This window comes from Solanum verrucosum, unplaced genomic scaffold (assembly GCF_900185275.1).
Source record: "Solanum verrucosum unplaced genomic scaffold, falcon-dt-bn FXZP01000026.1, whole genome shotgun sequence".
In the NCBI taxonomy this organism is placed as follows: Eukaryota; Viridiplantae; Streptophyta; class Magnoliopsida; order Solanales; family Solanaceae; genus Solanum; species Solanum verrucosum.
Window position 1 is genome coordinate 1,851,018 of NW_026020285.1, and position 26,942 is coordinate 1,877,959.

Consider the following 26,942-nt stretch of genomic DNA (forward strand, 5'->3'; position numbering starts at 1 on the left):
CGAGAAACTTTACTAATAAAAATAAATAAGGGGAAGGCCCAACATTTTCTATTAGTATAAGGAAGGCGCTAGCTAGCGCCCAACCTATACAAGGGCTTTCCACCTCCATTTGGTCGTGCTGCTATGATGTAACGTGCAGTCGTCCCAAGGCAGCAGGATGTATGGTATAGGCCCCCCTATTTTATCTCCCTTAAGCTTAAAGTCCTTTATGGATTTCGAGTCGGGAATAGAGCTGTGGCTTATTCGACGCTATATCACAATGCATTCTCGGGCATAGCTGTTCACGAAAGGTGGCATGGGACATCTGTCAGCGGTCTGTCGCCAAGCCCGCCTCTCTCTCCTTTCTTGCGGGCCATTACTCTAGAGAACCAGCATAGCTCACAGACGAGCACGCTAATGAGGCCCTGAGCCGGATAGATGAAGATGGGAAGGCCGGGTTTCTAAGCTCGATGTGGGAAGTGGAGGTTCTGGAGACAGGCTACCTGAGTCATGTAGCTCGTTTAGAGCAATAAGGAATTCGTTCTAACAAATAAGATCTATCGAGTGAGGGATATAGAAGCTAAGGCAAGCAATCAGTACACGAATCCCTTCCTCTAGAAGGAGTGAACCCGACCACTTCACGCTGAAGTTCATACTCATACTGATCTATGAACCACCCTTCTCTTTGATTTGTCCTTCCTGACCTCTCTTAAGCCTTTCAACGATCGTTTAGGTAGCCTCCTTAGGACTCTCAAAAAAGTAACCTGGCCTGATACTTATTCACTCGCCTGGCCCACTCGTATCCATCATATATAATATGCCCGACTATCGAGGGAAATCCACCTCTTAGATAAAGTCTTCGTTCTGGTCCGGGAGGGATAATATCAACCACTTGACGCCCATCTGACGCATCCGTTATGGTTATCTCATATCCCCCTTTGTCTTTTCGTATGATTTTGCTTACTATACCTGATGCTGTAGCATTATAAACTGCATTCTTACTCTTGCTGCCGTCGGGATAAATCTGAACCCTTCCCCTGTTCCCGCCTACGTATATAGGATATTTTTCGAAGTGAACATCCTTCTTAGTAGCAGGGTCCGGGGAAAGAATAGGGAAGGTTATTTCACTATATTTTTTACCAGGGACAGGGCCTACGACAAGAATCTTTTTTTTATTGGGGCGATAGCTCTTAAAAGAAAATTTTCCAATCTTTTCTTTCATCTCGGGAGAGATACGATCGGGAGGAGCTAATTCAACCCCCTCCGGTAAAATAAGAACAAGCCCCCACGTTCAACCCCCTTTTTTTACCATTAGCAAGAACTTGTTTCAGTTGCATATCATAAGGAATTCGAACAACTGCCTCAAATACAGTATCCGGAAGTACCGTTTGTGGAACCTCAATCTCCACGGGCTTATTAGCTAAATGGCAATTGGCACATACAATACGCCCAGTCGTTTCTCGTGGATTTTCATAACCCTGCTGTGCAAAAGTGGGATATGCACTTGCAATAGATGTCCGATTGAATCTCAGAGGCATTCTTATCATTTGGTAGATCCAAGTCCATGGCCTATTTCGGGTTCACTCGGAGCTTTGGCAACAACCGTAGGAGGTGTGATGTACATGCACTCATTTCAAGGGGGTGCAACACTTCTCAGTTTGGGCCTCATATTTCTCCTATATACCATGTTCGTATGGTGGCGCGTCCACACCCCCCAAACTTACTTGACGAGGAATCCTTTCTCGCGAACAAACACAACCCCTACACACACCTAGGAGCACCCCCTCCTGCATATCCATACAAGACCCCCTGGACATAGTCCTTTCAGGCAGTGGCCGTTTAGTCCATGGTCCATTGGATGGTCGGTGCAAGGCCAAAAATTGGAACACATTGATTCCGCTCGTTCCCGTCCTTCGCTTCAGGGCCTGTCCCTCGGTGTGGTCAGTACTCCATACTGTCGGGCAGCGAAGCTTACACTTGTTCACTAATTATGACGGTTCACCAGGGCCTCTTTCCTCCTCCCTTTTCTGCTCTTACAACACAGCGAAACTAAATGGTTCGAATCAAAATTAATTTTAGGCTGTACACCTAATTTTCCTGGGATTGTAGTTTAATCGGTCAGAGCACCGCCCTGTCAAGGCGGAAGCTGCGGGTTCGAGCCCCGTCAGTCCCGACGGATTCAATTAATATATTCATCTCTCCATTTTCTGTGAATGGGGGGCAGGGAGCATAATTTAATTCCCAACGGGGGATCTTTTTTTTTTATTTTTTGTTTCGCATTTCTCATCAAAGGAGCTGAAAGCCACTTGACTGTAAGGAAAAGGGATTTTTTCATTACTTCAACTAGTACCGATTGATGGGAGAGAGACATATGTGGATTAGTACAATTCATTATTTATTGGCATATTCAGGATTCCAAGAGAGACTGGGTCTGGTTTTCAACCCGATCCATGTATGTAATGGAATAGAGTACCTTATTTCTTTTTATCGGGAGCACATACACAAATGGAATTCCTTTCTTGTACGATACAAAATGAATTTAACTCAATTACATTACCCTTAGAGAATACTTTTCCAGATTCCACTTTTTCCTTTTCTGGCTCCGATTTTGTGTAACCTCAATTATGAACATTTTTAATTTGAAAAAAGAAAGATATATCTCATTCAAATTTCACACTGAGCTTTTGATATATGCGTCCCAGTACTAATCCAATGAAGGAGGATATTCAAAAAAAGAAATGCGTAAGAAATAACAGATCTGCGATAGAAGTCGAATATGATTAAGTAACTAGGGGCAAGATACAGACTTTAGAGCGTCAAGTCATACACAAACCGGAGTGACTTCACTACCTGAAGAAAGAAAGCTGCTTCGGCAGGGTCGAAGAAGACGTAAGAAGTCCGAGAGCGATATATCTCGTGACACGCTCCGCGTGGCATTTTTTTTTTAGAAAGTCCGGGCTTCGCCGGTAGTAGCCTCCTGAATTTGTCGAATAGCTTCTTTCCGGCAAAGCTTACCAATCCTACACTCCTTTCTTCTATGTCTGGTAGAGCTATTCCCAGACAGCCTGGTTCTGGTTCTGGCTGATCCACCGACGTGCCTGTTTCCGTAGATTTTTCCCATGATTCCAAGAGGACATCAATCCCAAAATGATCCTCTTCAAACTCAGCCCCGTTTGCTTGCCCGGAAGGGCCCGGAAGAGGAAGTGATCCCCCGACACTAAAAATAAAAATCCCAGAGAGAAGCATGGAATGTCTGTCTATCCATGAACATCTATTATATCTGTATATCTAGGGGATCTCTCTATACATATAGATTTTTTTTATGGAATGATATGATCGGCTAGCCGTAGCCGCATATCAGCAACGCTCAATGCGGGATTTCTGTTGGATCAGATCTTTTGGGAAGCTTTTGGACCTAGCAAAAAGGGCTCTAAGCCTTCACGCAAGCAAGCGCGAGAGAAGCGGAACACGAAGCTACCGCTTCCCCCGACCGACTAAAATACAACAGTCGCGACCTACTTTGATTCAAAAGAAAGGCGAAGGGTTTGGCAACAAGTAAACGGCTTTCTATCATAGTTGCAAGGGTTCCAAACCTTAACTACTTAAGTACCAAAGGCTGCTTTCGATTGGTTTCATAATGGGGCTTGGCATAGTCGCAAAGCTTCGTCGTGCCATACACCCTTTCAGTAGCTATCCACACAAGCATATGATGTTTAAGTGTGAATAGAGGCCAAGAACGAAAAAATCCGAGGGGTTGACCCTTCGTAAACGTCACAACCGATGACCTATAGCCTTTATTATATTATAGAAACTATATGGTAATTGAAAGACTACAGAACAAAGTATGAACGTCCAGGAAGTTGCAAAGGGATTTCCGAACAACCCTGCATACAGGACGTCAGGATAACAGATAAGGAATCGGTAGCAGATTTCTACCGGCTCCGTCTAACTTCCTTTAGTAAGGAAAGCAAGTCCCATCGATTGAGTTGTTGATGGAATAAGGGCTGCTTTCAAACCTGAAAGAGGTCCAGGTCTTGGGGTTAAGTTAGTGTACCATGAACTCCATCCCACATATTTTGGATGCTGTGGCATCAGTTATCTAGCTACATTCTATTACCGGTTGACACCATTTTGCAAAACTTTGATTCCGGTTACTGCTTGTTAAATTCCGTTAGGTTCTTTGTCAAATACTAAAAGATTTGAATCCATATTCTTTGGGGGTCTAACTTTGGTTGTTCTTTCCTTCGAGCTAAGATAGACCCTATCAAAAACTAGTTCCAGAAGCATCTTCCATTCATCTCGACCTAGACTATCTTTGTTCTGATGATGATAAACCATCATCAATTTGTATAGTATATATACCCCCAAGCCCTCTTTTTGTACCATTTTTTTCTTTCTAAAAGAGGGCCTGGAACTGGGCTCTCTTCACAGCCCCTAAAGGTGTTAGGAAGAGATTTAATCAGCCAGCGTAATAACTTCAATCGATAGAAAAATCTATCAAGACCTAAAACAAAGAATACCATCTCCCAGGGAGTCTTTTTATTTTGCATATCTCGAGTTTCGAATTCTCCTCACGCTTTTTCCATCACGATTTTCTCTTCGAGAACACTCGCCTCGTCGATTCTTCCCCTCGTTCTTTTTATCTTGGACATTGAGATGTTCATGCAAAGCATTCTTTTCTACCCTATGTAGGCGACACAAGCTACGGAGCTGTAGACTTAAGACCTAAGGATATTTCTTTGACGGGTGATCGAGTCTTAGAATCCTCAGGAAAGTGTAAGCACCTGTATACAATTTTATTTTTCTTTCTATATATAGATATGGCTTTCTCTTGATGGAATATACCAAGCTAAATCTTCTTTTTAGAACCACAACTCAGTGAAGTAGGCGACAACTGCTATTAGGTCCCTTACTACTCCTTTACAATAATTCTCCTAATATAAGAAGTATCTAACCTATCTAAACGCAAGCATGCACGAGTCAAAGGAGGCAATTCAGAATGAAAGACATGCAAACCAGAAACGGAGGAAGCCGCCCTTGCAGATAAGATGGCCGAGATACGGAATAGGGAACTCGCTCGCTTCGGAATCCCTTTCAGATAGGAGGACCCTTTTTTTGGGATAGACCGACCCCTACACGGGAGCGATAGCGAAGCCAATCCGGGTAGGCGCACAGTCCTTATAGCATAGCAAACGTTCCACTTATAGGCTCCCGAACCCTCGATTCGATTATTTTCCAAGAATGTTGAGCCGGGTATGTAAGCCATGTAACTGGGAGGAACAACAATAAAAGAAGGGCTTTCGGTTTTTGTCTTGCAGCTATTTTAAAAATATATATATAAGAATCCCTTTTTTAGAAGAAAGATTCTATATATGTCCAATCTCTAGTGGTGGTGGAACCAACCAAGATGTATGTCGTCCGACCCCTTAATCAGATAAAGTTATTTGGTCCCTAACCCCAGCCGAAAGATCAGCCTCAGAAAGAAAGTTCTCGGCTCTTAAAGGCACACCAAACTCAGGTTTAAAAGCTAATGTGTTTTCATCCCTTTCTTCGGAAACCTATGAAAGAGGACATTCTTAACCCCTACCCCTATAGGAATCCTCCTCTAGAGGGACCGTCAACGTACGCTTACGCAAAAGGATCCTTCTAACCCCGATCCTTAGAACTAATTGTCAGGGGTCCCCTGCCATTGATCCACTCCGCCCCGACAAACCGTGCTATATCAGAGCTGGCTGGAACTAGGGAATCTTTCCACAGCTGGCACCAGAGAAGACTGATTCTGCATGAAAAGCGCGCCTCATCAAGCCGTATAAATTGTTGGAAGAATGAACAGGGGATAAAGAGTCGATTTTCATCTTTTTCTGCTAAAAGCCTTGCTTACTCTCCTTTTCCCTTTCTGTTCACCCGACTTACTAAGGGATTTTCTTCACTCGTATCATATCCTGAAATGCCTTTACTAACTTATCGTATAATGTAAGAAAGCTTTCGAAGTCTTGATAGCCTCTCTAGCATTCGAATATTTCCTTGAAGAAGCCTAAATATGCAATAGTTTTAGTCTTTAGAATCAAACAAATATCAACCTTCTGCTGGGAATCATTCGGCGGGTTATATCAAAAGAATATATTTCGACTTTTTTGTTGATCAGGCGACACCCAGATTTGAACTGGGGAAAAAAGGATTTGCAGTCCTCTGCCTTACCACTCGGCCATGTCGCCAAAATGCTACAAATAAAAAATAGGTGAAAACCTTTCCCGGATTACTGAACTGCTTTTTTATTGTACTTGCGCCTTGAGTTCTGTTTTCCTTAATTGTTCTTCCCTTTTGATTGTGATTGGATTTGATTCATCCATTCAATTTCGATTGATTCTATCTCAAAATTCATAATCTCCGAGGTTGAGCAGTCTCAATTTCACTACAGGATTTGCGAATGAATGTTGGGCTGGGCCACCTCGAATAGCGTGAGCCGCATGCGGGGAGACCCGTACGTACGGTTTTTAGGGGGATCTGGTCGAAAAACCGGTCGGAGCCCACCCGACTAGAGGGACTGAGAAATTAATTGAGTACATGGGATAAGACCTTACTACTATATAGGATATGTTACCCTCTCTCCAGTGAGTGCAGTGAAGGACTCTAGCCTCACCCGCCCGTTTGACTTATGGCATCATCGACTTGCTTTTCAATCAAAGCGATTTCATAACCATAAAGAAAGACCTCTCTTTCGGGATCAGTCCCGTCCCTAGATGTAGTAGTCAATCCGCGGGACATTCAAAGAAGCTATGCACCTTCACGGAATGTTAATGAAAGAAAGCCTTTTCATCCTAATCTCATCTACTGAAAAGGGGGCCGGGCGTAGCACGTTCTTTTTTGGGATACATAGGCTATTACAGACGCATCAAAAAAGACTTTTCGAAGCGCGGAATCCCAGAATGGAATCATTGCAGAAGAAAGGTATAAGGCTTGGGAACCGGAACAGGATTAAGCCTTTAAGCATGCAGATGAGTGTTTGTTGTCAGCCCCAATCCTTCGGTTTCCGAATTGGAATAAGGAGTTCCATGTTCATACTGACGCATCACTCTATGCCATTGGATGTATGTTGGCGCAAGAAGGACCGCTTGATCACTCCATCTACTTTTAAAGTATACGATTTTCCGCTTGGGAATTATACAACCACCAAACCTTCTTTATCATGATTCGACCCATACCTCAGACCTAAGATCGAGCACCAGAGCTGCTCATAACAACGTTCGAGTTCTACGATTCGGGTTCAGAGCGGAGTTTCAAGACAATAAAGAAGTGGTGTTTCTTTCCTGTACTCCAACTCAGTAGCTCATTCCGGATAAGCGAGTGAATTTCAAGCCAGGGAAACTTCCTATTAGGAATGGCTTCCTTTCAGGTTGTGTTGTTACAGACCAGACTGTTCTAACAGGGCAGGGGAGACGGATAACTAATCTAATACAGTACAGCTATGATCGGGCAATAGCACAGATAAGATCAGACTGAATGTGTGAAGGATATGGTTCTGGTTCTCTTCTGTCCCGTTCCTTCAATCAAAGAAGAATCCATGCCCAGGGCTAGTGCCAGCGCATAGTCAGAGTCTTCCCTGCGTGCCTAACATCCACTCATTCTAGTCGAGTGTTCCCGCTGTTGACGTCCCATCGAGTTAGCTAGTTAAGGGTGAAAGGGATTTAGGAATGAATAGCAGGCAAAGTCCTTGCTAGGAATTTCGGGTAACTTTCTGTATTCCTTAAGGTTACAGGTGAAGAGCCCGGATTGAGGATTGATTGATCTAAACCAAAGACTTGATTATATATAGGAGAAAGGCGTTCTCATACCCTGATACCGCTTTGTGGAAACCTAGAACAGAAGAAAGTCTCTTTAGGATGGCTCTGTCCTAGCTAGACTGAGTCACAACTACTTATTATAGAAGACTTAGGCACACTTCCCTATACTTCTCCTAAGTGACATCAAAATACTCTTTCAGCCGATTCGAAAGCAACAATAGATGAGATTGAATCAGACAGAAGGTTCACCCCTCACCCTGGGGGATTGGGGAGTTGAGACTTCCTTGCTCTTAGGCCCGCTGTAAGGCCAATAAGATCAGGAAGAAGGGGATTGGATTCTTCCTTTTATCTGGACTGACTCTAATCGTGATTTTGACTCTATTATGATACCTCCCTCTGTCGCAATAGAAATCGAGAATGGAGGTGACTTCGCTACACTTGTTTATAGTTGGAAATTCCTACTCGAAGGCCCTAGTACTACTGACTTTGCACCAGATTAAATTGAAGCCTTTTTTCGGCATCCCTTCTCAGACGTCTTATTCCTTGCCTTAGTAATGTGCAATCAGCTACTTGGCACCTTCCCTTATTCTCCTTCCTTTCCTTTTAGATCTGAGGTAGTACTAATTAATGCTTGAATTGCTCCTATTAGAAATAGGGCTACTCTTGGGTACGAAAGAAGGATATTCCGAGCCTGGGCACATCCCTTTGATAGCTTTGTTTAGCCTCCTTTACTATGTCAATCCCTCCGTATTGGTTATGGCTGAAGCCGATCCTCTCCTTGGTACTTCACCTAGTGGCTAATCTCAAGTCTCTTCTCTCGACCGGATGGGCCTATGTCACTAGAACAGGTGAGGAAGGCCTCCAATCACTGTACTGGCAATTCAAGATGAACTCCTTCCATGCCAACAATAATAGTACTAAACTTTCAAAAGAAGAGAGATGAGATCAAGCTTTGAAGTTGGTAGCTGAAAGAAAGCTGTTCGTGAAGGTCAGGCTTAGTGGCGTGCAGGGAGTAGTCGTCTTGTTGCTGGTAGGTGCGACTATGTGAGTTGACAACAATACACCGCGGTATGTGTGAGTCAAGATTTTACTTAGTGATCCGAAGGAGCAATTTGAATTACTGCAGACTGGTTTCCTCCCACATACCCCCGCTGATGCCTATTTCCTACCATTGAAGAAAATAGAGAAAACTGCTAATTCCACCCACGTCGTAAACGGATGCCCTACCTGATCCATTTCAAATCCAGCCGGAGGTCTTCGAGCCTTGTTACGGACTAAAGTCCTAAAGAAAAGCGACCCCAATCCCTCCCCAGCCCAGGTCAAAGGTCTTCCCGCCCTTTTTGGGGCAGAGTCAAGTTCGTTACGGTCAGCAAATCAGCCCCGCATCGTATCGATAGCGATTCAGATCACCTCCCCAAGCCTGTCTAACCTAATTGTGTGTGAGCAATCAATCGTGACAAGTCGACCGATCCATAATGAAAGCACCTGTAGATAGAAGCCGTTTGTCGACCGGTGGACTCATCCTCAATGCCGTTTAGGCTCTCCAGTTAAGTCGGTTGTCCGCCGCCTTTCTTTCCCATGCCCGAGATGGCCTTATGGGTAGCAGCCTCCCACAGAGATGGCCCTTCTTGGCTTAGGCTTCCAACTGAACAACATGGCCTTGCCGCCCCGCCACTAGTAGAAGCTAAGCGCTTGAAAAGCGCACTAAGAAAGGTTGCTTATGTCGCCCTTTCTGTGCAACAGTCCACCAGTAGCGGAAGAGAGGGTTACCGTACATACAAGAGTCTTCCAGTTCTTACGGAAGCTCTTTCTTACCAGTCAATCAAGTAGTACAAGAACTGTATCTTATCTTATAGCCCGGCGCGGCGGGTCGCCTTTTAAATTAATTAAGTAGATAGAAGAAAGTATTAAATAGATAAGGAGTAGATGAGTGAGTGAGTCCTCACTGACCTGAGCAATTTCGATCACCTAGCAGGCCTTTTATTTGGTAGGTAACATCGCCAAAGCATATCATCAGATTTGACTACGAAGGAAGGAACTCGAAGTGAAAGGGCACCGTCTTGTGCAAGGCAACGATAGTTGGCCCTCTATCATCTTCTATCTGGTAGACTTGGTAAAAGGGCCTCGACTTATTTCCAGAATTTGAGTTCGACCGCGGCTTCCCCTATTGATGATAAATCTCCTCGTGCTCTGCCATAAGAACTTGGAGTCCGTATCATGGTGAAGATAAGGTAAGGCTGTGATTCTTGCTCAAAAAACAGACCGTTTTCCATTTTTTTTTTTAATTTTTTCGTGTCTTACAAAAATTCTATTGCTATGTTTGTGAGAAGTCAAATTATTGTTATATAGAGGTTATTTATGTACTTAAATTGTATATTATGTTTATTACCCATTTATAGTGTTTGAGTATATCATGAGATTACCTTGCACAAAAGCTGCATGTTCAAAGTCTAGAACAAATTATCTTATATATATATATATATATATATATATATATATATATATATATATATACTGTCGAGAGTTAATAGGAAATAATTTATTTATCGTATTTTGAATAGAAGTAATATTTGCGTAACTCTACCTTTCCGAAACCTCATTTATGAAACTTTTTTATTTTTATTTTTCTTAGTTGCATTTGACATTATATTTAAATTTTATCCTAATCATCTAGAAGAAGTAAAAATTTACAAACAACTTAAAATTAAAATTTTATCCATCAATGATATTAGTGTAGGAAAACCTGTAGTTATAAATTTTTAAAATTGTTTTAATTTAAAAAAATATAAAAATAATATTTTTCTCAAAATAAATGATTTATTGGAGTCCATTAAGTTATGGTTCATAAAATAAATAAATCTTTTTTAAAAAATTACGTGTGCACACTTCACACAGAGGTCAGAAAAACAAATGAGCGGAAGCGAAGGTAGTTCCGGCGGCGGAGAACCGGCGACATCATCGACGGAGAAGGAGAAGAAGAAGAAAGAGAAAGCGAGAGTTAGTCGAACATCGCTTATTCTATGGCACGCACACCAAAACGATAAGGCTGCCGTCCGGAAACTTCTAGAAGAAGACCGTACGCTTGTTCAAGCTAGGGATTACGATAACCGCACTCCACTTCACGTTGCCGCCCTTCATGGTTGGATCGATATCGCTAAATGCTTGATAGAGTACGGCGCCGACGTGAATTCTCAGGATCGATGGAGGAATACGGTACGATCACCCGCTTCACATTTGTACGAAAATTGAGTTTTTTGTGTTTGAAATGATGAGTAGAAGTAAGATATTTTTTCGAAATGTTAGTTTGAAAAACTTTTGTTGGCTAGGGTTTATAATTTGGGGTTGCTGCTGTACATGAATGTTGATGAAGCTGGAACAAAGACCAAAGTTTCTATTCAGTAGAGACAGAGAAGAAAATAATTTGTCTCTGTTTAAGATTCTGAATCCACTTTTTGATAAAGACTTCTGTATAAAAAATGAATAGGAGTCCTCTAATTTATTTTTGAATTAAACTTTTTCATATTTTCCAAGTCAGAAAGAGAAGATGTTTGAGAGGCAATAAAAAATACAAAAGAATAAGAACACCTAAATAAGATCTCTTGCGTCAAACACCTTTTCACTTAACTATCACAGATCAATACATGCTACTTCATCTTTCTCCTTCTTCTTATTGTTTACTCTATCGTGCGGTCCATTGATGAGTCTTTCTGTGCAAGAATTTAATTTTTTTTTTTATTACCGTGCTGGCCAGACCAGCTTTTGCCACCTCGATTAATTCCATGGGATACCTCACCTCCCACCAGCGACCGGTACCAGGTAACTCTGTCTACCGACACTAGGATAGTTGGAAAGGATCACCTAGTGATTTTTGTCTCTGCTGAGTTTTGAACCTGAGACCTAAGGGTTCTCAACCACTTCCTTGACCACTGTGCCACACCCTTGGGTGCATTTCATATTTCTTATTTTGCTCCACCCATTTTATTTTTAATTAACTATTGAAGGTTTACTTGAACTGATCTTTTGCCAAATCCCTACTGAACTTCAAAAATATGTTTTCACACTATAGAAAGACCAGTTCTTGTGCATAAGCCACCATTTGGCTTCATTTATAGAAAATTTTATTTTCACTATAAATGGCCTATGTTATATTTTGGGGATCGCCTATGTGCATTTGGTGATCGCCTATACCAAGAGGCGGATCCAGCATTAGGAGGTTCCAGGTGCCACACTGTCTAAATCGAATAAACGGGTCAATTTCTTCAATTTTGGGTTATGATTCGGGTTATTTATCTTGGTCGATTTGTATAGACAAATTGATCGAATATTCATAGTTAGTAAATTTTTTTTCTAGATATTTTGAGATTAAAGATATTTAAGTTGTCCAATTCTTTTTGTAGGAATAAAAATTTAACGTTAAAAAAAATTGAACTTGTATAAACCATCTAATATTGTTATATTCATATATAATTTTCTATGTGGTGTTGTAGATATATAGTTGAGAAAGATTAAGAATTATAGCTTCAATTCAGTCATCTTCACATAGCTCAAACATCAATAAAAGATCAAAATAACCTTTAAGTTTTATAAATTCTAACATAATACTATGTGACATTTTAAATATAGTATTTATTGATATGAGATACGCACGTGACACTCTTATCAAGTGATTAATACTCAGTGAAAGTGAAAGTTAAAAAGGTTAAGAATTAATTAAAATAAAAAAGAAGCAATTTGAATTAGTAAAGAATAGAAGTATAAGAAGAATTATTGGGGAAAAAAGAGAGTTGAAGCTCTTCTTCGCGAATCGCAGCAACCAAAAGAGGAAGCCAAAAATAATAGTGTTGCACTTCAAGTTCGAACTCTCATCGCTTGGATGGTACATTGCGTTGTTTGCCACTAGCACCTTTCGTTCTTTTGTTCCTCAGGGTGGCAGGATTTAAATATATACGATTTCTTATATATACACACACCGTTTCATCGAGGCACTGGGTGCCATGGCACCCCCAACCTTATACATAGATCTACCCCTGCCTATACTTAATGTTATAGGGAAAAGGTGATCATAAAGATCCCTTCCTCTTTATTTTTCCCATTAATAGAAAGTTCAAAGTGGTAGAATCTAATGAAGACAACCATAAATCGAAGAGATGAATTGAGCATCTGTGATTCAATGAAATAGAGAACATTGGTTATGAAGTTGTTCATGACGAAGAAGTCGGAGAATTAGAGATCCGAGCGATGAATAACAATAATGATATAGTGTTATTGAGGTATGTGAATTTTTGATAATGAGTGTTAAAAAATTTCATCCAGAATAATAAAATTTGATAATCAAGATGAAAAATGTACGTCAATCCAATTGAAGTATCAGGCTTTGAGCAGAAAAGGGTACAAAATATGGAGAAACATGAGGTTAGAAGAGTTGAAGAAGAGATATGTAATAAAAGTTTTAGTTTGAGCAATCTAAATTTAGGATAAACGATCTTTAATTATGGTAGGCGATCTATTCAACATGATATTGTTTTAGACCATAACGACCTCTTATTTTGTTGAATTGTCGGTTTCATATAGTGATTGATGATATCAGCAGTATATTGATAAGATGGCTATTAGATGTGGGATTGGAAATTTGTTAGGTGTGTTCAAAGGTATTATAGATTCAAAACAAGATTTATTAACTAAAATAATTAATGAAGCTGGTTTTGAAGATTTTCTAGAGTTCGAAGAGCGATATTGAAGGTGTAGTTGCTCTCATAGAGGTTATGCCATTATATGTTACTTAGACAAATTGAACCAAAAAACAAGAATGAGCTTGCATTTTGGTCGGCAACTAACCTATTTGATTGGACTTACGAGCCAAAGTTGTTGAGTGAACCGCAAAGATTGTCGAGCAAGATAAACCTTGGAAAACATTTTGAAAGTATTAACCAATTTCTAAATATCAATACAAGAAAAAGATGCGAAAAACCACAATTGATGGGCAAGATACACAACTGCTGATAGCTACAATGACCAAACAAAGTAATAACTTGATAACACAAGTAGTGTAACAGTTAATTGTATTTTGGATCAGGCAAATTAGGCTGAGTTTAAACAAATTTTTACCTCATTTTTCTGAAATGTAACTCTTATTCTCATCCTTGTTCTTCACCTTAATCAAAACATTCCAATGCCATCTCAAAATTCTAGTAATGGCACTTGGATGCTCGGTTGATCTCACACCAAGGATTCTTCTCATATATGTCAATTGTCTAACATGCCATAACTTCAACCAAAACGACAACAATTGTTACCAAGTTCCCATAATTAGTAGCTAAAATTAAATAAGCGTGAAAAGAACAAGATACAAGTCTCCCAAATACATCTGATAAGCCATCTACAATGTATTTTACCAAGGTCCCCTCTGGTTCATCTCCCTTAGCAATCTTTACGACTCTCAATAACTTTGCCTTGTAAGTCCAAACTGTATAGACTTATTTCCAACAAAAAAATCAGAACTCTTTTTTTGGTTTCTCTTTTCGATTTGTCTAAATAACACATAATGGTATAACCCTTTGTGAAAGCAACTAAACTTGTAATATTGCTTCTTCAACTCAAGAAAGTATCCAACATCAACGTCATTATTCATTTTAGTTAGATCCTGTTTTGAATCTATAACATTCTTGAAGACTTCTAACATATTTCCATCACCTATCGGCATATTACCGGTATCTATAACAATATTGAAATCAATAATTCAATAATATAGGAGGTCCTACGGTGTAAAACAATATTATATTGATAAAAATACAAAAAACAGATAGCCTACAATAATTAAAGATTGTTTATACTAAATTGAGATAGCTCAAACTAAATTTTAGATTACATCTCTTCTTTGGCTCTTACAACCTTGCTCTCCTCCGCATTTTGTATTTCTTGCTGCTCAAAGTCTGATTATTCAGCTAGATTGCTAGATTAATGTACATTTTTCCTTTTCATTGTCAAATTTATCATAAGGACAAAAAAAATTAAAAACTCATTATCTTTTTCTTAAAAAAAAGATAATCACTTTAACTTTTTTTGTCCTTTTTTCTTTTCGATGACAAGGGAAACCCGCAGCCGCTACCCTTTGGGTGCGCACAGGGTAAAACCCCCACTCCTATGCGATAGCTTGCAAACCACATAAGAGAGGTAACCCGCACTAGGCAAGGCCGGTGCGACGAACTCGACCCAGAAGGCAAACCCCTTGCTTTTATTGACAAGGGGTTTCAAACTTGAGACCTCCAACATGGAAGCCCCAAGCCCAAACCACTGGGCCACCCTGAAGGGTTACTTAATTTTTTTTGTCCTTGTAATAAATTTGACAATAGAAAAGGAAAATGAAGTGGTTGAGAATCGTGAGGCCTCAGGTTCAATTCCCAGCGAAGACAAAAAACACTAGGCGATTCTTTCCATCTGTCCCAGCCTTGGTGGACAGAGTTACTTGGTACCTTTTGCTGGTGGGAGGTGTTAGGTATTTCGTGGAATTAGTCGAGGTGCGCGAAAGCTGGTTCGGGCATCACGGTCATCAAAAACAAAACTCATTATCAAAACTCACATACCTCTATACCATTGTCTTGATTCTTATTGTTAGTCTTTGGAATCCCTGATTCTTTGATTTGCCAATCGTGAACAACTTCATAACCAATGTTGATTATTCCATTAAATCATAAATATTCGATCCATTTTGCGATTCTTGGCTGCTATATCGGATTTTGCCATTTCGAGTTTCCCATCAACAGGAAGGATAAAGGATAAACAAGCAATGTTTACGATCACTCTTTCATTATAGCCTTAAATATAGGCTATTACCAAGTGTGCACAAGTGATTTCATTAAAATATCGTAAAATATTTTTTGTTGTAAATGCAACCAAGCAGAAGAATAAAAATGATGGCTTGTGTGCAAACCTGGATTTTTAAATTGTTAAACCAATTCTTAATGTCTAGTAGGGAGTTAAGCAAAAGATCAGCACAAATAAACCTTTAATCAAAACTATGAGTACAGCACTAAAGTAGAAGAAATATGATGTTCTTACCGGAAAAGGCTCATCAATGAACTACACGAACAAGTGAGAAATAAGAAAGATGAAGTGGCATGTATCTTTATTTGGGAGTCTGGGGAAAAAAAGCTCTTGATTCTGAGAGATTCTACATAGATGTTCTTGTTCTTTTGTATTTTCAATTTAGTCATTGAAAGTCACTAGTCAAACATTCTGCCTCTCGTACTTACTTGGAAAATTTGATAAAAAGAATAACTTAGAGGGTCAATCTCTAGCAGAAAGCTTCTGTTTTGTTTGTTGTTGCTGAAGATGATATAAATTACTGTAATTCGTCATCCTATAATACAATGGAGCTGTTAAAGGTTAGCTACAAGAATTTGAGTTTACTCAGGCATTTGTTTAGTTCATGCCTACTTCTGCGCAATTATAGCGGCATAGAGGTTTAGACTCGATCTCTAATAGACTGCTGCTATTTTGCTTTGATGTTACTTAAGTAAAAATTGGCTGTAGCTTGTCATCCTATTATACAATGTTGCTGTCAAAGGTCATCTTATAACAAGTTGCTATGATCAGTCATTTCAGTCTCCACACTGTCTGATTTTTCTATGAGATTCATGTGTTATATGGGTTAATAAAATGTTTTTGATAAATAACAGTGATGGATATCTGAAAATTTTAGTATTTATAGGAACAGAAAATGTCTGACTTGGTTATTTGTCCTTTCACATCTCTGTTTGAGTTATTTCTTGAACATGTACGGAAAAAGCACAAACATGTAAATAACTTTCATGTTATTAGAAGGATAATAAAGAAGAGGTCAAAATGCTATTGAAAACTGGTTCTGAAATATATTTGTTAGGAAAAAGAGGGAAAGCGGAATCAAAAGGGGATTTTTTTTATTCTATAGTGTGGAAATTAGAGGGTAGAGGGGAACTATTGACCTCCCACATATTTTTCTTTTGATATCTATTTTGCTAGAATTGTTCAGATAGGATAAGGTATTTACGGAACCTTTTCAATGTATGAATTGTCAATAAATTTGGACCAACCCTAGGTATGTTTATAAGCAGGTCAGCAGGATTATTCTTAAGAAACCTCATTGAGTCATGGCTAGTATGCTTACTTTGTAGTTTGTACCATTAAACATATCGAAAACTTTGGTGAGAGTTCTTGCTCTTTCAATAATCTTTCTTTAAAGTTGAATTAGGATGCTAGAGGTGATAAGTTTTGACCTTACGAGTTCAATTATTGGCTGTTGAAATTTTTATCAATGTCATCCAAAATTAGTGAGTGATATGGAAATATGGATTTAATTATATTGTCAAAAAAGCAAAACGGATGTCATTGATATCCCAAATATAGCAAACCCTTCTACCTTTCTTATAATTTTGATTAAAATTGTTTGTTGGGCTTATGACCGTAGAGAGAAAACATTCGCTCTGGATTTGAATGAACCAACATCCTGAGTGTGCAATTTGACATTTTTGATGACAGACCTGAACCCTCCTGCCAACTACTGTCACATGTAGATGTGTTTGGTTAAATCTTGAAAGAAAATTGTTTTTCCTCCCAATGTACAGGAACATAACCACCACAATTTATTTTACTTCCAAAATGTTCTTCTGTAATTCAGTGGAATATTTATTTCTGTTTGGAAAAAAGGAGAAAGGTTTAGAGGTTACGGAACAAATTGTAGAATTATTACCCTTGTAAATATTTTATTTTTATTTATTTTTCTCTTCTTTTGTTCCCCTCTGTTTGCAGGTGTCACCAGCATCGTCTTAATGCTGAAGAATACACCATTACCATTTTCAAAAAAATGAAAAAAAGGAGAGACATTGGGTCTGGTTCAACCTTGAAAGCTAGCTCATTAAGTAATGATTGTCCAAATAGAAGAAACAATAACCAACTCCCTCAATTAATGCGAGATACTTAATGCTCCCTACGCTCCTAGGACAAAACATTTGGTACTAGATAATATAGTATAGGGGCCTAATATTGGGTAAACCAAAAATATGAATGTGTCTAGCCTTGATACCATGTTATGCAATATTAAGCATAAAAAGCTAATTATCCACCAATATGAGGCACTTAACGCCCCCCATGCCAAGGGTAGACATGTGGATACAATATAACATATTGGGTAAACCAAGAACATAAATGGGTATGGTTAATGCCTTGTTGAGAAATGGACCTTGGACCTAACTCAACCTCAAAAGCTAGCTAGCTCATGAGTGACAAAGTGAGGGTTGCTTAATACCATATAAGGAGATAACAACCCATTTCCTGAATCAGTGAGTTTTAAATTTACTTTTGGATGAATCAAATAATATTTATGTAAACTTCTCAAAAAATATCATATTAATATGCTCCAAGTGAAGCAAAAATTACTAGTCTTGAGTGTTGAGCTTTGAGAAAATTATTTCCATGATGCGACTCACATTGTTTGTTTGTGAGAAAAGTTAAACTTGATATTGCTTTGTTGTCCAGCTCCTTGATTTCAATTCCCTCCCCTACCTCTCTGTTCTCGTGAGATATATGTTTGTGTATATGTGGATGAAAATGTTGACCCTGATTTTTCTATGAAGTTGTTGGTCCTATAATAGATTCACTCTCTGGGTATGCTATTATTGATTACAGCCTTTAGCTGATGCAGAAGGAGCTAAGAAACATGGTATGATCGAATTGTTGAAGTCATATGGTGGCCTATCTTATGTGAGTTCTTTTGCTTATCATGTTTAGGCTAAATTTGATAGAATTGATGTCTCATCAATATATTACGTTATTTGGAGTTTTATGATTTTTCTACACCTAAACTCTCAACTTGTGTTAGGGTCAGAGATACTTTTTTTTTTTATGACCGTGGTGTCTGGGTCAGCTTTTGCGCACCTCGACTAACTCTATAGGATACCTGCCACCTCCCACTAGCAACAAGTACCAGGTAACTCTGTCCACCAAAGCTTTGGACAGATGGGAAGGATCACCTAGTGTTTTTTTGTCTCCACTGAGTTTTGAACCTGAGACCTCAGAGATTGACCACTAGGCCACACCTTTGGGTGCGGTCAGAGATGCCTTTTGATATGACATTTATCTGGCTGCTACCTCTATTCCCATCAAGGTCTAGGTGCTCATCTAACAAAAACTATATGAACTAATTAATCTTGTAATGATTCTTTTTCATAGTTTTATTTGTTCTCCTAACTTCGTGATTGATAATTTTCAGCGACACTTATTCTGCATTCTTTTACCTGTCATATCATTAATGACCATAATTATCTTTTGGTAGGAAAGAAGGCTACGTAATGACCCCAGCCATTAAGTATATAGATGGCATGATATGCTGGATATTTGGATGTTTGAAAGAATACCGACATTTAGGACATGAGTGATTTGTGAGACTTGGATTACCTGGAAGCTGGATCTGAGTATCTGACAACACACAACAACATACCCAGTGTAATCCCACTTGTGGGATTTGAGGAGGGTAGTATGTATTCAGACAGACCTTACCCCTACCTTTGTGAGGTAGAGAGGCTGTTTATGATTGACACACACACACATATATATGCTAACCTACAAATGAAGGTCATCTCTACCCTTCCCAGACCTACTTTGTGGGACTACACTGTGTATGTTGTTGGTTTGGTTTTGATGTTACAACATGGAGGTAGTAGGTTAGCAATGTCCCCATTTTTCGTTTTCCTTAATAGCCCCCAATAGAATATAATAACTTTATTAGTGAGAGGGGTCCTTGTCTTTTTACCAGAAAAGCTAAAAAAATCTGCTTCTGTTCACTCCCACTCTCTTCCATCTCGATTTGGCTTCTCCCTTCTATTTTTCTCTCTTTCTCGTTGTGAATACAAGTATACAACCAACCAAACTTCTTCATGCAATTTTTCTTATTAGAAACCTATTTTTCCTTCTATCATTTATTCTTTTTTGATTTATTTTTTTACATTCTATTTATTGATGTTACTGTTCTTTCTTGTAGACTTTTACACTTCTTTTGTTATTAATTGCTATGCTTCTTCATTGTTTTCTTCTTCTTGTACTTGAGTTTGATGCACTTAGCTGAGGGTCTTTCGGAAACAGCCTCTCTACCTCCTCGAGGTAGTGCTAAGGTCTACGTACACTCTACTCTCCCCAGACCCTACTTAGTGAGATTTCACTTGGTTGTTGTTGTATCTACTTTAATAGATTTAAGGTTTACTTTTTGAATCCCCCCCTCCCATTTTCTGGGTTTGGGGAGGAAATCAGTAGGCAAATGTTTGTTGCTGTGACTTCACCATTGACGATGACAAGGAAAGCAAAGAAAAGAGACGATGACGTTTGGGTGATGCTGGGGCGAGAATGAATTTTTGGGGGATTTGTAATTTGGTACGCAATGGCGTAAAGGCCCCTATTTTTAATGAGTTGGCAAAAATAGTAAGGACATTTTAGTGAAATGAAAATGCTGACAGTATTAACCTACTACCTTCATGTAGTAGGTTATCAAGACCCTATATATCATGCACATGTATGACCATTATTGTCTTATTTATCTCATGGTAGGGAAGTGAAGGTTACTTGATGACCCAGCGAATAAGTACATGCATGGTATGATATGCTGGATATTTTCTATGTTTGTGAAAGAATACCCACATTTAGGAAATAAGTGATTTGTTTGACTCGGATTACTTGGAAGCTGGATCTGACATTCATGTGTGTGTGTGTGTGTGTGCACGCGCATGTGCGTGCTTATTATCTGTACATTATCTCATCTTCCAGCACTTTAAAGAATGCATCTCTTAATGTTGGAAATCGCTTTCCCATCCCGTTAAATCTGCAAACTCATTCTTTGACATATGGGGATATGCTTTTCAGCGGGATATAATTATTTGTGGAAATGCTGTAGGGGCAAGATGGGAGCCATTTTGAACCAAGGGCTGTTCCACCCCCTTTGCCAAAGAAGTGTGACTGGGAGATTGATCCTACTGAGCTGGATTTCTCTAACTCAGCAATCATTGGGAAGGTACAAGTTGTATTAATAGTGATTGTAAATTAACTTATTAGAGGTTGAATCAAAGTCATATTGTTCGATTTCGTATAGCTTCGATCCACCAAGTATCTTGTCAATTAAAATAGTTATTTTCTCGTAATGATGGTTAATCTTATACAATTTCTCGTGTCTCGTTTAAATGACACTTTTTTCTGATGTTATGCCTACTATATGCCCATTTGTTCTTTTGATAAAGTCATTTGTCCACAAAGAATATTGCAGCTGTATCTTATATCACGATGTATAAGCTAACTTCTTGCCGCCTAGTTGCTTCAAAATACTTTGCCTATGATGAAGCTTTTGAATTCTGAAAAATTCTGAGAATTGTATGGAATATTATTAGGTGCTTTTTTGCTGCCCTTTGGTTAAATATAGCAAAAAGTGTTTTCCGGTTTTGAAGTATAGCGAGCATTTTATATGTCCCTTAGGAACTTTCACCTAAATAGAGAAAGACAGTACTTTTTTTGTTTGGGGAAGCATTCAAGGTGTTTTCTGCTTCTTGCGTTCCCCTGGTAACTGTGATTTTGGTATCATCACCTCAGAACACAGAGACACCAGGGTTATCTTCACAATTGCTTGCCCAGTGCTGCCTCAACCATTTTTTTTCATTTAGTTATTTTTATGTTACCAATTATATATTTACTTACGTTGTTTCTGAGTCAAGTTTCTTCTAACTATGAGAATACGGTTCTATATATCTAATATTCATCATTGCTAATGAGAGCTAATATTGATAGGGGTCTTTTGGTGAAATAATAAAAGCTTGTTGGCGTGGAACACCTGTAGCTGTTAAACGCATTCTCCCAAACCTTTCAGATGATCAATTGGTGATGTAAGTATCTAGTGGATTTATCATTACAATGTTATGTTGGTGCTTTCTGGTATGAAGTCCATCTTGGTTGTTTGTTGAGGTTTTCAAGTCTTGTATTTTGGTTTGTTTCTGGGATGGGGATGGAGGCCTATACAGCTTTGTTTCATTATGTTTGATTTTTGAAGCTTAGTCAATTGATCAGAAAAGTAAAAAGATAGTAACAATTAGAACTTTCTGCACCTAGGACATTGGTGGCCTTTGCAAAATGGTGGCATCATTAATAGTCAATCAATAATAGTGTTGCTTTGGAACAATAAGTTTAACCTAAATCTGTTATTTTCCGTGAGGACTTTCAAATAAAGTGGAGCAAGAAGTACTACATATGTACTTACTATAGGGTGTGAACCTTCTTAATTCTTTGCAATGTTTTTCTCAATTAAGGTTAGCAGTTAACCCAGATTCATATAGCTGTAAGTTTGTATGCAATTAGACCCCCTTATAAAAATTTATTGTTGCTACATGCTAATTCCTTTTTATTGGTACCTGATTTAATTCCTTTTTGGATTGAAACATAATACTGCTTTACTTTTGATACAGTCAGGATTTCAGACATGAGGTAAATTTGCTGGTGAAGCTTCGTCATCCAAATGTAGTGCAATTTCTTGGAGCTGTTACTGAGAAGAAGCCCTTGATGCTAATAACTGAATACTTGAGAGGGGTATGTGATTGCTCTTTCTTTCTGTAAAATGGATATTGAATTCTTCTCTCTAACTTGTGAAGTTTCATGCATTTATTGTATTGTTAGGGTGACCTTCATCAGTACCTCAAGGGAAAAGGTGCTCTTAGTCCATCTACAGCAGTTAATTTTGCTTTGGATATAGCAAGGTAATCTTGATGAATTATAAAATTTCAGTGTTAATTTACTTGAACTCCAGATCATTCCAGCTTCCTATCTGCTTTTGTGACAGTGGTATATCTGATGCCCTGGTTATATGATGGGAAAGTTTGTTTTTGGTGCACCCATGAGGTTCCTGTAGGGATAGAAGATTGTGTCATTTGTAGAAAACCATATCCTTTTGTAAGGTTTTCTACTTTTTGGTAATACTCCTTATGGGTATTTTCTTGCCCGTTGTCAATAAAATTTGTTACTTGATAAAAAGAAATGATGGGTGATTCATTTTGGAAACTAATGCTGGCATACATCAATAAACTCGTACTTATCAAAAGTTTCATTCAGAAAACTAACCTGAACAGAGAAATTTTTTTGGTGCTTCTATCTTTTCTATTTTATAGCATTTTGCTAGCATTTACATTTTATTGGTGGATATTCAACTTACAGTTTTTTGCAACTGTTTAGGAATCACGCAAGAGGTAGAAAAATTGAATGTTTGGCAATTTAGCTTCTGTCTAAAAGTTATCTTTTTTATAGTTAGCTGGGCTTTTTACTTTGCTTTTACAGGGGGAGGTGGCTGAAAAATGCATGTAAAAAAAACAGTCATTATCATGTGTAGCTCATTCTGACCTGATAAGGTTATCTGATGAAGTATCCTGTCATGCCATTTTATAAGGAAACTACTGTAGCCATCTGACATTTTATACAAATCACTTCGCATTTCATATGTAGTTTGCTCACGTAAGGCTATATGTTTATGTGGGCAGAGGCTTGGCTTATCTTCACAATGAACCAAATGTTGTAATCCACAGAGATTTGAAGCCCAGGTCTGTTAATCTTCTCTTCATGATTCTATTATTGGTTGATCTATGCAATTTGTGTATGGAGAAACTCTTATTTGATGCTGATAACATGATGCTATTTTTATCTTTACGATCCATTAGCTATAGTGCTGAATATGGTAACGTTTCCAGGAATGTTCTCCTTGTCAACTCCAGTGCTGACCATTTGAAAGTTGGAGATTTTGGATTGAGCAAGCTAATAAGGGTTCAAAATTCCCATGATGTTTATAAAATGACAGGCGAGACTGGGAGCTGTGAGTGCAGTTGTCTTACCTCCTTTCATTCATTGACGTTTTAATCAATGGTGTTATTTCTTTCTAATTTATTTCCATATGATCAATCCATAGACCGATATATGGCTCCTGAAGTTTTCAAACACCGGAAATATGACAAGAAGGTTGACGTCTTCTCTTTTGCAATGATCTTTTATGAGGTAATATTAATCCTTGCTGGCTTTCTAGCAGAATGGGAGAGCGAAATAAAACTTATTAATGAATAATGAACAATGGTGCAGATGCTAGAGGGTGATCCACCACTGTCGCACTATGAACCATATGAAGCAGCAAAATATGTGGCTGAAGGACACAGGCCGATGTTCAGGGTAAAAGGTTTGACCCCAGAATTGAAAGAGTAAGTAAACATTGGAGATTGATACGTTCATCATTCAAGTTTTTTTAGAGTTTGGAACTTGATACTTGACCTCTACTGCCAAAAATGAAAAGGTTACCCAATTACTTTGAATTCAGTAGTCTTATGCAGTGTTTCGAAAGGTGGTTTCTGGGCGGGTGGGCAAAAAAGCATTGAGAAAGGAGGCTGCTGTTGGGGGGGAGGCGTAACTCCCAACTTTTTGGGCTTTTGCTTAGGCATAACATAAGGCCCAACCTTCCAGATGTTCATTGGAGCGTAAGCCCATAGAACTTCCCCAAATTGGGAACAATTTGCTTCAAGGGACAAGAAAGAAAAAATAGTTGTGATGATATCGAAAAAGAGGGTGGCATCCAAAAAATATGATGCATCACCTAGTCAGTCTATTGGCAACCACCTTTGTTGTTTAATTACTTCTAACGGTTTTAGCTCTAACTAGCATAGACATGTCTAAAATTGCTCCTTTTAGAATTATGTAGAGTTGTAGACGTAGCATGTTAGACCTCACAACTCTTATGGAGTTTGAAGTGGAACTTGATGCTGTTTTTGCTAACTTCAACCAATTCCATGCAGGTTGGTAGAGCAGTGCTGGGCTAAAGATGTGAACAAGAGACCTTCGTTCTTAGAGATTCTAAAGACACTCGAAAAAATCAAACTAGGCTTACCGTCAGATAATCATTGGAACATCTTCACTTAAATGACAGAAATGCAAGAACTGAACAGACATTAAAGTGATGCATTCTGATGAATCTCCCTTTCTGATGTGCTTGTATATAGGATCAACGAGCTGCTGTCTGAAAGGGCTTTTTCTGTAACTAATTCTTCATGCCCTATTTGATATTGTAGATAGAAACATTGGTCATTGAGTTCATTTCATTCCAATTGTTCTTCTCTTGGTGGCTCCACTGTGATTATGTTTTAAATGGATGTTTAGGGGACTATCGGACTTTCGTTTCTTATGACTTTTTTCGAAGTTTTTTGCTGGAATCATCACAGAATATTTCATCTTGTTAATTCCAGCTGAAGAGGAATTGTTGATTGATTGATACTTAATCAATGAGTGGATTCACTTGGGCTCTACTAAGCTTTGGTGACTTAGGTTGGAGAAACTACTCTCCACATAAATTTACGTTCTTTTGTACAACATTTAATTTCATTTTCTTATCAACATAAAATTAAGCATCGTGTCAACAAACAATTCGAAGTACCTCGAGTTTTTTTAGAACATGAGTTCATTATCATGTTTGGACTTAAATTTTTTTTTTCTTTTAAACAAGTTATGTGGGAGTCTATGTTTGAAAATTTGCTAAAGAAATTAAAAATATTTTTTTAAACAGAGAAGGCGTAAAATGCCGCTAAACTATTTGAATTGGTACAAACTATCCTCCATCCAACTTTTGACTCTCAAATAGTCAATCTTTTGGTTCAAAAATATCCTTAAAATCTTTAACTTTTGGCTCATATTTGCTCTTATTTTTAACAACTCCCTTAAAGTAAAATTATTAAATATTTACTTATTATGTTTCTTAATCTGATTGGTTCAAATTTAAACTTTTTTCAAAAAAATAAAATAATAATAATTACATATAATTCATATTTTGACTTGATACGATTGAAAATAATATTCAAAATTTTTTAACCTATTTTAAATCAAAACCCAATTTATTATTACTAAATTCATAACGGGGTCCATCTAAAATTCGTGTCTAAATGTCCATCTAAAAAATATTATTATTTTTTATTAATATAAAATTTTCTATTAATTATTCAATTGTCTGGTTATTACCTTTTTTGGTTCCTTTTTAATCTCTTATTCATAATTAGGATCTCAAAGACTCAAACTTGAAATAAACTTACATGTTCATATTCTTTTAATTTATATTATCATCTTGATGGGGTAGGGGTGTGGATATGAGAAAAGAGTACTTCTATTCGTGTATTTTGAATTTTGGGTGCACACAAAAGAAAAAATTATTATTAAATTATCTTCTATTGAACTAATTATTTCTATATGAATGTCCTCGTTATTTTTTTTTCTCCCTTGTTTTGTCATAATTCGTTTTAAGAAATTAAAATTTAAAATGGTGGAATAATATTCAAAGAGGAAAAAAAGTGGAAAGGAGAGAAAGTGAAGAGGGAGGAGGGGGGAGGTGATTTTACTGTGGAACCTCCCAAAATTAGGTCAATCATATTAGTTCATATATTAAGTAATTTCAAATTATATTTTAATGGAGAAGGGCCTAAAATATCCTTAAACTATGGAAATTGGTACATTATTGCCCTCTCATCCACCTTATGAGTGCGGGCGGTTAGAAATAAGGATATCTTTTAACCAAAATGTTGAAGTCAGGGATATTTGAGGGCCAAAAGGTGGACGGATGATAGTTTTGTATCAATTCACATAGTTGAGGGGCATTTTAGGCCCTTCTCCATTTTTAAATAAGAAAAAAAGGACGAATATACTCTCGAACTATCGAAAATGATATATGAATACCCACCTTTATACTATTTGGACACTAGTGTCCCTGGTGTCCAAAAATGGAGCATTTGTATCCTTCACTCTAACGACTGAACACATGTTGTCATCCTATGCATCTACCCAAAATATTCACGAAATTTAAACCCGCAAAGAAAACCACCCAGAATTAAAAAGATCCGCCCAAATAATCCCCTAACCCACCCGTTACTAACACCTAATAATATATCCAAACAAATCGAAATTGCCCAAATTCTCTCTACTCACTCGCGATAGACAAATCCTAGCTCGTTGGTGTTCTTCGTCGATTCTTCTTCGATCTCTGCTTCTGTGATATTAATTGTGATTTCAGCTGTCACAATGTCTAAATCAGACCTTACACCACGTCTGAAACTAGTTGTGATTCAATTAGTAACTCAATGATGATGACTTGCTTTGGTGGTGAAATTGCTCATTGTT

The 26,942-nt window shown here is 38.2% G+C and overlaps 1 protein-coding gene, 1 non-coding gene and 1 pseudogene across 2 annotated transcripts; 1 reads left to right on the plus strand and 2 right to left on the minus strand.

The window, feature by feature from the left end:
* Positions 1-730: 730 nt before the first annotated feature.
* On the minus strand, positions 731-1,677 carry LOC125834288 (cytochrome f-like; annotated as a pseudogene).
* A 4,445-nt stretch (positions 1,678-6,122) lies between these two features.
* Positions 6,123-6,194, minus strand: TRNAC-GCA (transfer RNA cysteine (anticodon GCA)). Its single transcript has one exon. It is a non-coding gene; the product is annotated as a tRNA-Cys (tRNA).
* A 4,462-nt stretch (positions 6,195-10,656) lies between these two features.
* On the plus strand, positions 10,657-24,951 carry LOC125834265 (integrin-linked protein kinase 1-like). The gene is made up of 11 exons (XM_049513432.1): positions 10,657-10,973; positions 18,420-18,494; positions 20,674-20,790; positions 21,555-21,649; positions 22,226-22,346; positions 22,434-22,513; positions 23,288-23,347; positions 23,495-23,616; positions 23,710-23,795; positions 23,877-23,992; positions 24,581-24,951. Exons 1-11 carry the CDS (start codon positions 10,671-10,673, stop codon positions 24,702-24,704), a joined length of 1,299 nt encoding a protein of 432 aa, XP_049369389.1. The 5' UTR covers positions 10,657-10,670; the 3' UTR covers positions 24,705-24,951.
* The last annotated feature ends 1,991 nt before the right edge of the window (positions 24,952-26,942 follow it).

What these genes read in the sequence shown, in the direction of transcription:
- LOC125834265 (XM_049513432.1), top strand. Translation starts at nt 10,671, where the DNA reads ATGAGCGGAAGCGAAGGTAGTTCCGGCGGCGGAGAACCGGCGACATCA. An exon ending in CACAGAGATTTGAAGCCCAG is followed by an intron (nt 23,348 to 23,494) that starts GTCTGTTAATCT and finishes TAACGTTTCCAG; the next exon opens with GAATGTTCTCCTTGTCAACT. An exon ending in TTGCAATGATCTTTTATGAG is followed by an intron (nt 23,796 to 23,876) that starts GTAATATTAATC and finishes ACAATGGTGCAG; the next exon opens with ATGCTAGAGGGTGATCCACC.